At 40.1% G+C, this 16444-nt stretch overlaps 1 protein-coding gene across 9 annotated transcripts in view; it reads left to right on the top strand.

The window, feature by feature from the left end:
* The window catches only part of NEK1 (NIMA related kinase 1), a 137695-nt gene extending 122901 nt beyond the window's left edge, over positions 1-14794 (top strand). For all 9 annotated transcript variants that reach the window (XM_034770721.1, XM_034770722.1, XM_034770727.1 and 6 more), the window contains 4 exons: positions 2686-2897; positions 6126-6259; positions 6528-6660; positions 12330-14794. In XM_034770721.1, the coding sequence (XP_034626612.1) occupies positions 2686-2897; positions 6126-6259; positions 6528-6660; positions 12330-12343 (493 nt within the window). In that variant the 3' untranslated portion in view covers positions 12344-14794. The remainder of the gene's footprint in view (positions 1-2685; positions 2898-6125; positions 6260-6527; positions 6661-12329) is intronic.
* The last annotated feature ends 1650 nt before the right edge of the window (positions 14795-16444 follow it).

The raw sequence follows: 16444 nt of genomic DNA, 5'->3' as shown, positions 1-16444 counted from the left end.
GTCTCTCACTACCTGATCAGTTATACAGAGTTTGTCTTCACTTACAAGGCCCTTCACAGCCTATTTCCACTCTGCCTATCATTTTTCATTCACTATCAAGATGTTGCCTCCTGCCTTCAATTGGCCCACTTGTTAAATTTTCAAATAAGCACCTTTGTGCTTTCTCCCATGCTGCCTTTCCATGCTTGGATGTAAACATCTGCAAAGTTACCTCAGAATCCTCCTTTGCTGTGACTCCTACAAAAAACTTAATAGTTAGGATGCTGGTGTGCTGAGACCACTGCCTATCATGCTGACCAATATTGTTTCCTTGTATTCTCTATCTGTTGTGTCTTGTTGTGACATTTCCCTCTGGTGTTATCTGGACTAGTGATCTGCTAGGTCACTCCGGTCCTTGACTCTGGGAACCAGCCTTACCCTGCTCTGCTGTGAGAACCCCCACTCCCGGGATGTTCACGCTCAGCCTCTGGCACGTAAGCTGCTCCTTGGATTGTGCAACTGAATGATATTAGCCAGTACCTCCGGTCCCAGACACAACCCTAGGAACCTCCGTCTTGCAGTGTCCAGTTACGCCCGCTGGACTCTGCAAGCTTATATGAGTTTGTCAGTTTAACAAAGAAATTAATATGCACCAGGCTTGTTATCCCAAGGGGAGTCTCTATCACTCTTCAAACCAAATGCACTGTTTCAGGTAGAATAAACAAACAAATGTATTAACTGCAAAGAGATTTTAAGTGATTATAAGTCAAATCATAACAAGTCAGATTTGGTCAAATGAAATAAAAGCAAAACACATTCTAAGCTGATCTTAACACCCCCAATGCCCTTACAAATTTAGATGTTGGTTGCTCTTCAGCCAAGCTCTCCCCTTTGATCAGCACTTCAGGCACTTGGTGTGGTGTCTGTAGATGTAGGTGGAAGAGAAAGAGAGCATGGCAAATGTCTCCCCTTTTGTCATGTCCTTTCTTCCCTCTTGGCTTTGCTCCCTCCCCCTTTCAGAGTCTGGTGAGCTTTACCTCATCGCATTTCCAAACTGACCAAAGGAAGGGGGGTGACTCCCTCGAGAGTCTTTTGTTGCTGCCTAAGCCAGCACCCTTTGTTCCTGTGAGGCTGGGCTGGGTTTGTCCCATACCTGCCCTGATGAGGTGTGAACTGCCTCTCAGCTCTTGGAGAGTTTTTGCCTGGGCTTATTTTAAGCCATGAGGATACATTTTCAGCCTCATAACTACATACATGAAATTATAACCTATAACATTACTGTAACAATAATGCTCAGTGCATCATGAGCCGTCTGAAGACACCCAACATGACAAATTTTGCATTGGATACCATACAATCATTTTACAAGGATGAACATGGGGGTGTATGGTGTTCCCCCGAAGTACAGATCGTCACTCTCATCTTATACCGGAGCCATCTTTTTGTTCCGTGTGTACAGTGCCTAGCACAGTGGGGTCCTGTGACTAAGGCTCCTAGGTGGTACAAATAGTAATAGAATAAACCTAGCCAAGCTGCATTCCTAATTGGGGACAGCGGGTGCATGCTGGGGAAACTAATGTGCTGGCCTTTTACCTGTGGTGAACACTGTCTTCAAGACAACCAAATGTATCAAATTGTTTCAATGAAACTTCAGTTTGAACATAAGTTATGGCAAAGCATAAAATACCACCGGAGGCTGAAGACTTGTGGAAAATATTCTGCTAAATCTCTTACAATTTAAAAACGGTTCAGTAAGTTACTGTCATGAGCTGCTTCTAAATTTAAATACTTCTATATATTTTACAGTCTAAATGTATTCTTCCAAGACTGGGGTGTTTTGTAGTATATTATATAGGTATAGAAAACAGATGTGGTACTGTCACTGCTTATCAGGTACCTTACCACCATGGAAAATTAAGTTGTAGTATTATAGTGAAGGTTCACTCAGGATAAGTGTAATTCTATATCCTGGCTTCTTCGTCAGTGAGAGACCGCTGGTTTGCCCTTCTATTTCTGAAAATGTCAGAGGCAATTCATACTTGTCCACTGGGCTCTGGGACTTGTTTGCTTCCCTTTCATCCTTACCCCAGTTTCTCACTCCAGCAAACAAACAGAGCAGTGGTACAGCAATCCTGCTTTATCCATTGCTATCTTAATTTGGGGGCAGCAGTGAGAGAAACCTTTTTTTTCCCCCACTCTCCTTTTGCTTAGTGGACCAAAAGTTAAGGGCTTTATTCATGAGACAGAACTAATGCCGAGCTGTTTCCCTTCTTCTCCCACACACTTCATTGTGGTGTGGGACAGGCCAAATGGAGCAACCCAAAGACCTAGCAATGCTCCATCTGCAAGATGATCCTCTCAGATGTCTCAGAATGGGAATTCTGCCATGACTGCTCCCAGCTCGAAGGGCAGGCTCTTGCTATTCATTGTATTCAAGCTGCAAAAGAGAAAGAGCCCATCAGTCTAAGTGAATGCAAGATGTTTTCTTTAAGAAAAAATGGTAATGTATCATTTGCCAGTGTAATCGTCTAACTGCCACACAAGTATAAGGTTTGGAATGACCTTTCTACCTAAGATAAGGAGGGGAAATATCACCCTTTTTCCAAGAATATGCCTAAACATTTTGGTTCAGATTTAGGAGAACTTGAGAACTGTCTGGATGGTGTTACCTTTATATATTATTTGTGTATATTTCTCTTCTCCCAGTACATTTGGTGAGGCAGATACAGACTTACGGGCGCTTCAGGCCTCGATGGAACAGTTACTTAGGGAGCAGCCTAGTGAGGAATTCAGTGAAGAGGAGTTGTCAACCTTAAAGGCAGATACTGCAGCACGCATAACAAATGGTACAGAACAGGATGATGAGGATGACAACAACCCCAGCAGTGAAAGTGTACTTAATGAAGAATGGCAGTCAGGTATAAACTTTGTTACTTGTAATTTCTCTTACTGATATAAATACAGAATTCAGTAACAATTCTATGAAGGGCTTTAGCATACAGTCTGTATAAAAGACATTATACAGAATTAAGCTTAATTTTATTGCAAAACTTGGAAAAATCATATTACGATACGATTTTATTTAGGGTCATAGCATATAACCAGTGTTGAAGGGAAATGTTTAGTATTTGGTGGACAATGATTACAAATGAGTATGAAGTAACTTTGTTATCTAGAACTGTTATCTTCAGGAAAGGTCCAAGACTATGTACTGCTCACATAATCTTTTTCCACCTACTGTGTATGATTGTGTCACATAAATATGAACAGGAAATATTAGCTGGTGTGACTGGAGTAATGAGAAGCTGCATTAGGATAAAGCATACAAGAGACATGAGATTTTTCAACCTTGCCATTACTAGAAATATCTATTAATGCAGTGGAACTGAAAATATGATTTAGGTAGTTTCAGAAAATCCTATTACCTTGCTACTTTTAGGATGTGATGTTAGCAGCATAAAATGCTGTGCTAAAGTCTTAATCTTACACTTTAGGTTCTAAAATTCTGGTTAAAAGCAGAATATTTTAGTACTGCTTAAAAAGGCAAACATGAAAATTTAGAAAGTGGTCAGAATAAATTAATGAATTATAATGAGTTCTACGTTGTGTGGGAATATAGTATAATTTATGTAAGTGTAAAACCTTAACAGTATTCAAGAAATGAGGTTGTATAGATCTCTATAATTCTTGGATTGATGTAGGGTACGTCTCAACAAACCAAAGATATGTGATGTCCTTGTAGTATAATACTTTGATTTATAATTAGTACCTTTTTATGAGAGATCTCAAAGGCTTTTCTAGAAATTAAATGAGCCTCACAAACTACTACTTCTTTTCTCCTCCTAGTTCCCACTTGTCTCTATAGATATCCCCATTTTACAGGTAATTAAAAGTGTTGCACACACTTGAATTTTTATCACAAGTCTCTCACTATTGGTGTCTTCTTAACATGACTCCAGGAGCTGGGGCATTATTTCATGAGAATCTTAGGTTTCATTTTTAATGAAAAAAAAAAAAAGTTTTTTAGACCTTTATGATACAGAGAAAATCTTGAAAACACAACTCCTACATGCTCAAAATCCAGAGAGCAAAAAAAAAACCCGTATAATATAGTGCTTTAAAGATGTCATGATTTGAAGGTAAGCTTATGATTTTTGAACACTTTAGGTTGGCAATACTGGATTAAGCTTGTAATTTGGTCAAGACTGTAATTTACCACAGTCATGGAAAGAGTTAGTGGTAGAACTGGCAATTAAAATTTGGTACTGGAAGTTGAGATTTCTGGGTTTTAACTACTAGACAATGCTACCTACTTTGCAAAATTTGTTAATGTAAGCTTTATGACATTCCGGGTTTCTATTGACAATTTTAAAAAATGCACAGTAATAGGTATGTGCTCCCTACATTAAATTGGAAACACAAATCTCCTCTCGAAGTCCATCCATCATGTTGCACAGATCTCTGAGCTATTGTCAGAGGTGAACCCAAGGGTTGCGTGCATGTTGTTTTAGGGGGAGACTTAGGACAATTAGGTACCCACCTTTGAAAATCATCCCTTAATGATAAAGATTGTATATGTTCTGCCTAAATCAGTGGATGGGTACATTTTATTAATCTGTTAGAGTAGAACCTCAGCGTTACAAACACCAGAGTTACGAACTGACTAGTCAACTACACACCTCATTTGGAACCGGAAGTATGCAATCAGGCAGCAGCAGAGACAAGAAGGAAAAAAAAAAAGCAAATAAAGTATAGTACTGTGTTAAACATAAACTACTAAAAAAAGAGAAGGAAACTGATCCTCTGCTTGTTTCATTGGAAGCAGCATTTTTCTTCTGTATAGTAAAGTTTCAAAGCTGTATTAAGTCAGTGTTCAGTTGTAAACTTTTGAAAACAACCATAACATTTTGTTCAGAGTTACGAACAACCTTCATTCCTGAGGTGTTCATAACTCTGAGGTTCTACTGTATATAAAAATGTTGCTTAACATGTACAGAGCAATAGAGAAAGTGAAGACACATTTGCTGTTCCTGTTTCCTACTCCCGTTGAAAGGTCTCTGAATTGTCTGTTTCTGACCAGATAGCATGTGGTTTTCCATAGATGAGGTATTATCTTGGTTTCCTTAATGTAAAGAAATTCCTTAATAAGGCTTAGAAGCTCACTCGTGCTTAATAGCTCATCTCTCATACGCTAATTCTCTTGGGTTATGTCTCGACTCAAAAAATAAGTTGTTTTTAAAATGTGTTGGCTAACAGGATTTAAAATAATAATTTCTATCTTGTGCAGGCCAGGCAAATAATACTTTAAAAATATATATATTTTATCTGGTTGTGGTTCACTCTAAGCTCCCACTTGGATTGACCATGACCAGCTAAAAAGTTTAAAAACATGACTTGTCTTCACTATGTGCAGAGTCCATCTGTTTTTCTTCCCTACACACTAGGGCTCATGTGGGCTAATTTTGCTACCCAGGATGTGAAGTGAGAATTTGGGAGTTACCTAAATTATGACTGGGTCTTCCCAGAAGTCACCTAGATTTATTGTGGTTCGAGAAGGACTTACGTTAGCACAGAAGGAATCCAAACAGATAATTCTTTATATCAAATCTTTATCTGCAGATGGAAGATTAGATGCCAGATTAAGGACTTGTTTTGTAGGCTTTTGCAACCTACAATGATGTTTTAGACCCATCTTTGAGATTTATGGAGTGGTTACGTGGAACTTTACCCAGCAATTCTGTATCAGTGCCAAGATTAAGTCAGATGTCTGTTTTGGGACAGCTGTTTTATTGAATTTTTGTGAATTGTTACTGTTGGTTAATCTACAGCATGGGGTGTATGGAGAAGACAGCTACATAACATCACTTCGACTGTATTGGTTCCACAGAGCCACATTCATTCACCCTCTTTCCTCACAGTTTCTTCAGACCATCCAAAGGAGAAAGAGTCTATTACTGCTTTTAATTAGTGTCTCAGTGCTGTTGTGAATGTGTGGTAGCATGTGGCACACTCTTGAGGTGAACCGCCTTCAATTTGATTCAAGGGTCTGGGTGGACTTCAAAAGTTCAGGTGCATGGAAGCAATATATTCAGAACTGAAGTGGGATTAAACTTTGAATTTTCTCCTTTTGTATTTTCTTTTCCTAGACAACAGTGATGGGGATATTGCCAGTGAATGTGAAGCATATGACAGTGTCTTCAGCCATTTGGAAGAGTTGAGATATAATCTGGAACAGGAAATAGGCTTTGATAAATTCATTGAAGTTTATGATAAAATAAAGGTTTGTGGAGTGCTCTAAGTGAAAAATAGATCAATCTACCTTGAGTTGCTTATTGATGCATAGTTTTGTGACTAGAATTTATGAACATTGCTCTAACTTTGTATTCTGTTCAGCATATTAATGCTAATACAGAAAATTTCATTTTATGTGACCTAAAAGATAAATGTTTTGTGTTAATCCATGATTCTTTTTATAAATTTGTAAATTGTTTCACTTTATGATCACTTCAGATTTTAAATTGGACCACTTGCATTGTCTACTCTTATAGGCAATACATGAAGATGAAGATGAGAATATTGATATTTGTTCAACAATAGTTCAGAATATTCTGGGAAATGAATATAAACATCTGTATGCCAAGATTCTTCATTTAGTGATGGCAGATGGAGCCTATCAGGAAGGTAATGTTCTTAACACTTTACTGCAATTGCATACTATTTCTGTATTATATTCTCCTACCTGGATAATCTCATTTGTAATAGTCTCTCACAATAATATTTTTTCTAAAACAAAGAGTTTTAAACTCATCATTGGCTATTAATTACTTGGATTAAAATTAAAATTCACAAAGGATATTGAAAAAAAATAATCCTTACAGCAAATAGTAGCTAAGGAAATTTATCAGATTTCTCACATTGAACATTTTTTATTAATACTATGCACATTCCTTTTGTAGCTAATCACAGATATGCTCCTAAAGGTAAAGTTGGTTATTTAGCTCTGGAGCATATATGGATCAGAGCAGAAATGAGGGAGATGAAGAAATGAATAGCTGAACCCAGGCTACTAGAGGTTCTGCCTGAAAGAGATTTGTGTTATCAGACTGTTATCCCTTTGATACCTATACTATCATCCTGTACTTCTGCATCGGTACCAATGGAGTATGAGAAAGATCTGGGTCAAATCAGGCATATGGGTTCTGTGCCATCGATACCGAAGGTGGCCTTCATCATCTAATTCTTATCTATGTACCACTGGTGCCAAAAGAGTTTAGATATGCTAAAAACCTCCATGTCTCCACTAAGCCAGAATCTCTGTTTCTTAACCAAACCGGTCATCTTGGAGTACAACAATCTGCTGAGTCACCAACTCATTGAGGCCATTTTACTCACCAATTTCAGTCATCCAGGGCAAACAGTTCTCTCTCTCTCTCTCTCTCTCTCTCTCTCTCTGACACACACTCACACCCCACATCCACCCACCCACCTGTTCTCACCTCCCCCTGAATATGTTGAGGAGGACTCTGACTCTCAAATTTTAGTAAAGCGTTCTCCTGTATATTCTAGGAGGCATAATTTGCCCACATGTATCGATTCTATGAAAGAAACAAGACCTGAACTCCTACCCTCTGAGTATGACCAGTGGTTGATACGCCCTTCCCTATGCCCTTTGGACTCTCCCTCAGTGGCCTTGTTGGGATCCTCTGGCAATTTAGCTCTTCCAGTTTAAGTCAGCATCTACTCACTCCCAAAGGGAGCATACACAATGTCATTCTTCTCAACCTCCTCTCTCATCTTCCCAAACAGGGGAGGGGAGACTTTTGAGGAGCAGGAGGCAAGGGCTGACAAAGAGGTGATAGCTGCTATTAATATTTTGTCGTCATTGCCTGATGAAGCCATCGTGCCTTCACTAACTTCCATGGCGGGTGACTTCAGCTGATGTCAATAATATTGCCAATATGCTTCAGATTCCATTGGAGGAGGTCCAGAATTCCAACCATAAACTCCTGGACGTTTTGCACAGCTCAGCCTATATGTGGGTGACCACCCGTCAATGAACTTTGCCAGAGCTTGCTAAGATTATCTGGCAGACTCCAGTTACCACACCACCTACTTGTAAATATGCAGCTAAAACGTACTATGTCCCACTCAAGGATTCTGAGTTTTTATTTTCTGCACTATACCTTTTGGTAGTGGAGGCCATCAATGGATAAGGTAGGCAATACAATTCTAAGACCGCCCTTTACTCCAAAGACTACAAGAGACTTGACCCCTTTGGTTGTAAGTCCTACTCCTCGGCCACATTAGTTTCAAGTTGCAAACCAGGTGTTTATGTCAAAATATGATTATTTAAACTACAAGTTTAATTCTCTTATTCAACACTTTCCAGCTGAGCATCAGGAAGGTCAACTTTTGGCAAAAATATAATTACAGACATGCCTCCTTAGATGCTGCTTATGCTGCAGCACAGTTCATAACCACCATGACTGTGATGCGATGAGAATCTTGGTGGCAGCTGTTGGGTTTGAGGTTCAGAGTACTGTTGAAGACTTTCCTTTTGACAGCTACCAAACTATTTGCTAAGTCTACCACTGACTTTCTTCACCCTCTCTGAGGGACTTAAGGACCATGCTCAAATCCCTCAGGATCTATACACCTGTGAACAAAAGAAGGTTTAGCACATCTCAAGATTTCAGAGGTCTCTTCTACACCATTTTTCTAACTTCCATAGGCCACCCGAGTTACCAACCAAGAGACCTAGATATTCGAAGAAGCCAGCTTCTGTCACAGCTACTTCGTCCCACCATTCACATCTTCTAAGCACCAGTTTTGATGGCTTGGACTGGAGTCTCAACCGATTAGTCAACAGGTCTTACTACTATTCCGTCCTACGGTCAATCCCCCTTTTGGATACCATCTTTCTCAATTTTAAGCTGCATGAGAGAACATAACATCGGACAAATAGATATTGGAAACCATAACATCTGGTTACACCATTTCATTTCAATTCCATCCCTTGCCCGCCACCCCATCCCTTTTCAGCTACCTATTCATGATCAATTGCTGACACAAGAGATTGCCTCTCTTCTGTGTTTAGGAGCCATAAAACCAGTTCCTGTGTAGCACAAGGGAAAGGGATTCTACTCAAAGTATGTTCTGGTTTCCAAAAAGAACAGAGGATGGAGACCAATGCTAGATATCAGACATCTGAACAAATATGTGAAACAAAATAATTCAGGATTGTGACGCTTGCAGGCATAATTTCCTCTCTAGATTCTGGAGGTTGGTTTATGACTTTCAGCCTACAGGAATACATTTTCATGTGGCATTCCAACCTTCTTACAAGAGGCTTCTTCTATTCCTGTTGAACCATGACCATTACCAGTACCAGGTGCTCCTTTTTGGCCTTTCTTTGGCCCCAAGGATATTCTCAAAGGTTATAGCAGTCAACCGTACACCTTCATCATGGAGACATAATCATCTTCTCCTATCCAGGCAATTAGTTGTTCGGGGCAGACCTTATCGGAAAGTATTATCAGCGGTACAGGCGATACAATCCCAATTCTGCAGCCTAGGCCTCCAGGTCAATATCAAGAAGTCCATTTTGATACCACTTCAGTGACTAAATTTTATTGAAGGTTTTCTGGATGTGCTGGCAGGCAGGGCTTGTCTCCCTTCCAACAGATTTCTCACCCTCAAGAATCTTATCTCAAGACTTCAGTGCATTCCCCAATTGTCGGTAAGAAACTGTCTTCAACTGCTGGGGCACATAGCAGCTTGTATTTTGTATTTCAGGTTACATCTTCGGTGTCTCCAGTGATGGCTTTGGATGATCTACAGACTGAACAAGCACAGTCTGGACAAGCTTGTATTTGTTACCCAGTGGATTCTGCAGTCACTCAACTGATGGGAAGACCCTGTGAATATCCGTGCCAGAGCCACATTTATTCAAAACCACTCTACTGTCATGATAACATCAGATGCATTATTCTTGAGATAGGAGACACAGCTGGGACCCCACACAATTCAGGGCAAATGGTCACTGCAAGAACAGCTCTTCCGCATCAACTTTCTGGAGTTGAGATCGGTCAGAAATATTCATTTTCATTTTCTCCTTCTAATAAGAGCCAATTCAATCAAGATAATGACAGACTGCATGGCCTGCATGTATTATATCTATTGTCAGGGAGAGACACATTCCCCTCTCTCTGCACCAAAGTGATAAAACTCTGGAATTGGTGCACAGCCAACAATATAGTCCATCTCAGCTGAACTGCCCGGTATAAAAACACCATGGTGAATGACCTCTGCAGACATTGCTCCATAAATTACAAATGGGAGCTAAGTCCTCAAGACTTCTTAGCTTGGGGATTCCCAGAGGTCCATCTTTTTGCCCCAGTAGCCAATACGAAGTGCAACAAATTCTGTTCCAAGGCAGGTTTTGAGCCTTAATCTCTAGGAGATGCCAGTCTCATTTCATGAACAGGGAGCCCTCTTTTTAAGCGCATCCACCACCACCATTGCTTCTAAAGGTTCTCAACAAGATCAAGCAAGACCGCATAGTAATCATTTTGATTCTTCCACCTTGGCTAAGACAGGTTTGGTATCCTTATCTCATCCAACTTACCTCTTACCCATCTGTTGTCTCAGAATGCTGGTCAGACACTTCATCCCAACCTGGAGGTTCTGCGGCTCCTTGCATGGCTTTTCAGTGGTTCTCAAGGTTAGAGATTTCCTGTTCATTAGAAGTGCAACAGGTATTAATGAATAGTAGAAAGGAATCTATAAGCCATAATTACCTCCAGAAAAGGACATATCTTTGGTGTAATAGGTGAAAGCTTTCACCTGCCCATTCTTATCTTTCCAGAGTCTCGGATTACTTGTTAGAATTGAAAAGACTGGTGTTTTTTGAGAGTTCCATCAGGATTCACTTAGCAGCAATTCCAGCTTTTCACTCTCCATTAGAAGGTTTTTCGATCTTCATCGATCCCATCATAGTGAGATTTCTGAGAGGTCTAGTGAATCTCAGCCCACCAACTAGAGAATCTTGTTGTTAATTGCCTCATGAAACATCCTTTCGAGTTACTAGCTATGTGCTCCTTCTTATCTGTGAAGACAGCCTTCTTTGTGGCCATCACCTCTGCCCTTAGGGTCAGGGAACTGGGGGGCTGTAATGGAAAACCCTCTATTCACAGAGTTCTCTACAAAAAGGTGTTACTTTGACTCCATCCAAAACATTTTTATTTAAGGTTTCTTCTGAATTTAATATTAATCAGGCCGTTCACCTTCCAGTTACTTTCCCAAGCCACATCAGACTAGATAAGAAACTTCTTTCCATACCCTAAATGTGAGGAGGCTGTTAGCCTTTTACCTGGATAGAACCAGACACTTTAGAAAAATCTCCTAGGTTTTTTGTGTCAATTGCAGACAGATTTCAGTGATCCCCAGTCTCCATGCAGAGGCTCTCAAGATGGATCTCTGGTTATATTTATATTACCTGGTATGAGTTGGCTGATGCTCAACCTTCCCCTAGAGTGATAGCTCATTCTACAAGATGACAGTCTACATCCGTAGCTTCTCAAATATGTCCCAGTTGCTGAAATCTGCAGGGCTGAAACCTGGACATGAGGAGAGAGCTTTGGGGCAGAGTTCCTTAGGGAGGTACTGTACTGGAGTCACCTGAAGTGGAGCACCCATAGGGATGTAATAGAAGAAGGAGCAATTACTTACCTTGTGCAATAACTAAAGTTCTTCAAGATGTGTCCGCCAAGTGGTGGTCCACTACCCCTCCTCCTTCCCCTTTGATTCATATCATCCCTAGTGGAGCTTTGTGATAGAGAAGGAACTGAGGCCGGTTTGCCCATGCAACACTTCATATCCTTGGTTTGGGGGCACAAGGATGTGAAGGGCACATGGGTTGGCTTAATGGGCACTACTACCAAAAATTTCCTATCAAAGGTGCAAGGGCATGTGCACATTTGAAATGCAATACCCATAGGGACATACATCTTGAAGAACTCCAGTTACTACACAGGGTGAGTAATCTCTCCTTTCTTAGTAGTGAAAGGATTTCATTGTGATAACAGCTTAAGTTGAACAGGCCATATAGAATGCAAGAATCTTAAGAAGTTTATTAGTCCAGTAAAGATGTAATGTTTTTTGCTTTACAGGCTTGTATGCATAGTGCTTTCAGTGCTGTTTTGAAATCTGTTTTTAAAAAAAAAATAAAGTTCATTTCAATCTTATTTTGTAATAGAATTTTTATCATATATGGTTGCTTACTTAACTATTTATCTTATTAAGTTTTATTGAATCTGCTAAATTTGTCTTTTTTTTCCCCCTCTCTACAGATAATGATGAATAAATCTGACTCAGGAAGTGTGATATGTAGGTGTCTGGATTCTGTACAGCAGAATTGCGAGTTACAATGGAAAATGTAATTGAATAAGGAGCAGGAAAGTGGGAGACATAAGTAAAGCATGCTGATTACATGAAGATGGAAAAACATGCCTATATTTCAGATGAGATGTTTATGTATTTCCTTTTATGTGTCCTCATTTTTAAAGTTACCTGCTGCAGAAATTACACTTTATCTTAAAAATTTCAACCAAAGTATACAGAGGATGGCCCAGAAGATGTTTGTTTTTTTAAATCAAGATAGATTTATCATGTAATAGAGGCCTTGCCATATTAACTGTTGGCTGTTAGGTGTAAGGAGTTAAAAGGATTACCATGTTTTGAAAATACCTGCTTCTAGCTCTTCACTTACACACTAAAAATAATTCTGTTTATCCCTACTAAAGATTGTATTTCATTTTCAGTAGACCAGTTAGACTGTATTTAAATAATCACATTGTATCAGTGGCCCAAGTTTGAATATTTCACATTTTTTAGAATAAAACTGGTAGCATGTTGAAGTTTCAATTTGTCACTTTTTAACCAGTGTCACCTAAACTATCTTAATAGTTTTTGCAACTTGAGGCAAACTGGTCTTTATCACATCACTGAAAAAAGTTTTTTTTTTTTTTTTTTTTTCCAAAGGAGTAATGGAATTCATTTGGAACCGGAGAGTTTCTGCCATAATCTTTCTAGCAGAGACATTAATACTTCAAATTTTGCTACCTTCTCTAACTATAAAGCTGTGCAGAAGTTAAGGCTGCTCTTTTTTTCCCCCTCCTGCCACACAGAGAAAAACAAAATGGGATAATTTATCTATGTTAAACACTTAAATATAGTGTTACTGTTGTCATTTTGACACTGATGATTTGTTGTGTGATTTCCCAGGACAATATAAACCTAGATTTTCCCTGTACTCTGTTCCTCTGTCAGAGGGAGCACCATACTGGCAAAATAAGGTGTGTGTCCCCCCCCCCCCCCCCCCAGAGACAATGACTAGAAAGTGTTACTAGTCTGTGTGTACAACACGTCAAATATTACAGATCAAATGAAACTTATAATTTTCAGTTACCCTATTGGAGACAGATGGATTTTCAAACCCTGAGTAATAGCAATCTCAGTTGGAATAATTTAAAAATCAAATTATTTTAGCACTAAGTGAAAGTTAATTTGTACATTATTTCTAATCTTCATAAATAAATACTTGATTTTTGTATAACTGTTTATTTTTATGTTATTATTACTGTTAAAAATTCCTTTCTTGCCCATTGCAGGGGATAGGGGGTAAAACAATGTTAAATTCTTTTTGCTTCTGTGGAATTGTTTGTTTCTTTACATGTTTTAGAACCAGAGTGTCAAATTAATTGGAGGAAGAGAGTCAAAATCCATTTTTCCCTTGGCTGAGTTATAAATTTAGGATTCCACAGTGATCAGATCCCACTGATGTCAGTGGGAGATTTATACAAAGATCAGAGGTAAATGGTCATGATGTATTACCTAAACTTTCAGTTATTATTTATTCAATACCTTAATTTTTCTACTAAATCAGACAATACTAACTTCACCTTTACGACCCATGCTCTTCCTTTCTTGTGTTTCTCTTCTTTCCCCATCTTTTCTCTGTTTCTCTTTGTCTTCTTTTTTTTATTCCCTCTGCATTTCACTTTCTGCAACAACTCTGTTCTTCCCTTCAGGCTTTATTCTCTTCCTCTTCCCCATTTTGTCAACTAAAATGATCAAAAGTGAAGCAGTTAAGCTTGACATTTCAAATGTCTATAGAGATAACTGTACAAAAAAATTAATTGGGAATGGGGGAACTCACCTTTTAAATTCATTGTTTCAAGCTGTCTGCAGACTCAGATGCACCCTTTGACACTGGTTCTAGTTCATATTTTCAACGATATCTTTGTAATTGTTTAGAAACAAGATTAAAAAAAAATCCCAGATTCTTCAGGATCTGAATATGCCATTTAGACCACAAATATACATCAAATTGGCTGTTGGATGCTTTTGTTCTAGAATATTGAACTTCCACAAAATTCTTGAGATGAAATCCTAGCCCAGTGATGTCAATGGAAATTTTGCTATTGACTTCAGTGGAACCAGAATTTCATTTAAATATGTGTTACTTCTCACACACAACCTACACTAGGCATGGCTTGCTTCCTATAAGAGTAGGAAGTAAGTTTGGCCATACTGAGTGGAATACAAGCTTTTAAGATAATAGTACTTTTGTCAGTTAACTCTTTGTGCAGAATACATGCATATTTTTCACATTTAAAAAAGAGAATAATCTTAAGGCCTTCCAACCAATTCTGAGTTCTCCTAAATCCCTCAAGAGCTAATTTAAGTTTGCATGAAATAGCAAATAAGAATATTATTCAAGTGTGGGGAAAAATCACTCTCCACATTTTAAAAAATATTAATCTATTTGTACACTAGAAGAGGATCAATACCAATATTTGCAGGTTTCAGTCTGTGTAGAATAATGAAATGTTTATGTCAATTGTTTAAAATTGGTTGGCAATTAACATAAAACCCCAGCCAATTATAAAAGGAGGTTGTCCATAGCATGTGTAGTATTTTGAATGTAAGTTATGGCAATTTATTTAAAGAAACACTCTTTAAGTCCCAGTAAGTTCTGAGCCTAAAATTATTTAAGGAAAAAGATCGCTTGTTGAGGATCTCATTTTGCAATGACTTTCCATTGTAGAAAAAAATTAAAATAAAAAATTAGTCCACTGTGGGTCTGATCCTTAAGCCCTGTGCACTCAAAATTCCTGTTTACTGGAAATTGAGTTTTGAGCTTCCTTCCTCAATTTCTTCACTCCTTTCCTCCACCAGAGCAGAGTAGGCCAAACTGAAAGCCAAGAGGTGCTTCGTATGCAAAGAAACTTTTAAGAGCCACAGAAAGAGAGTTCTCCACTACTGCTTCCAGTATGGGGACCATCAATCTACCAGGCAAAGGCGTTCTGATTCAGGACATATTGTCAGAGCCTCTGGTCCCAGGTACCATCCACGCTAGAGACCCTCCAAGTGGCACGAGAGATGGTCCCTCCTGGTGCTGCCCACTCTGGCCCCTGCGGGGCCCTGGTCGTGGTGTAAACCTGTGGTTGGTCCACCACAATCTCCACCTCTATGGCAACACTTCCCTTTGCAGGGGAGGTCTGGCCAACGATCGCCCTCTTGCAGCCGACATGTGTCTGACAATGATAGGCTCGAGGTGTGGCCCTGCAGCAGGAGTTTCGGAGTTGGCGCCCAGAATCTCCACAGCACTGGTACCACTCCAGGGACAGGTCAAGGGACAATCCCCCAGGGTGGCATCACTGCATGCAGCTGCATCTTTATGACACCAAGCCCGCTCTGGTTCCCGGTCCCACTCCACATTAAGCGTGAGGTGTAGATCGCTGGCCCGGGGCCATTGCAGATCCGCCGGTCCAGGCACTCTTCGAGGTCAGCCAGATTCAACTCCGGGAGGAGTGGCCAGTACTGAGTGGGACAAAGCCACTACTCAGCCCAGTCTTGGTCACAGGGGAGCTACCACTCGGGATCTAGATCAGGTTCAGTGTGAGGGTCCCTAGCTGCAGGACAAGCTCCAATACCTACGTTGACAGCACCACAGCTGGCTCCGTGGCTGGCACAGTGGTACCCAGGGAACCAATGGGGATTCACTCAGGCCTCCTGCTTGGTATCCAGAGCTTTGGAGAGATGGGCTACCTCCCTCTCCTGCCCCCCTCCAGCTGCAGGAACCCCACAGGCACAGGAGGAAGTGGGCGAGCAAGCCGCCGGACCGTCTCTGCTTCTGGAGGACCTCTTGGTACTGGCTTCCTCCTTGTCATCACCAGACAGGAGAACCTTCCACTGGTTCCCCAGGATGATACTAAGGCACATCAGGAGCTGTTAGAGGGTCACTGCCAAGCTGGGCCTCCAGGTGGAGGAGTTAGAGGAGCCCGCGGACTCCCTCTTTGATGTTCTCTGCCCCGTAGCCCTGGCCAGGGTAGCTTTGCACCTACATAAGGGGGTTGCAAAGATTACCAAGACCCTCTGGCAAACCCCCTCCTCCTTGCCT

This window comes from Trachemys scripta, chromosome 5 (genome assembly GCF_013100865.1).
Source record: "Trachemys scripta elegans isolate TJP31775 chromosome 5, CAS_Tse_1.0, whole genome shotgun sequence".
In the NCBI taxonomy this organism is placed as follows: domain Eukaryota; kingdom Metazoa; phylum Chordata; order Testudines; family Emydidae; genus Trachemys; species Trachemys scripta.
Note: the sequence above shows the minus strand (reverse complement) of the source record. Positions and strands in the feature narration are given on the sequence as shown.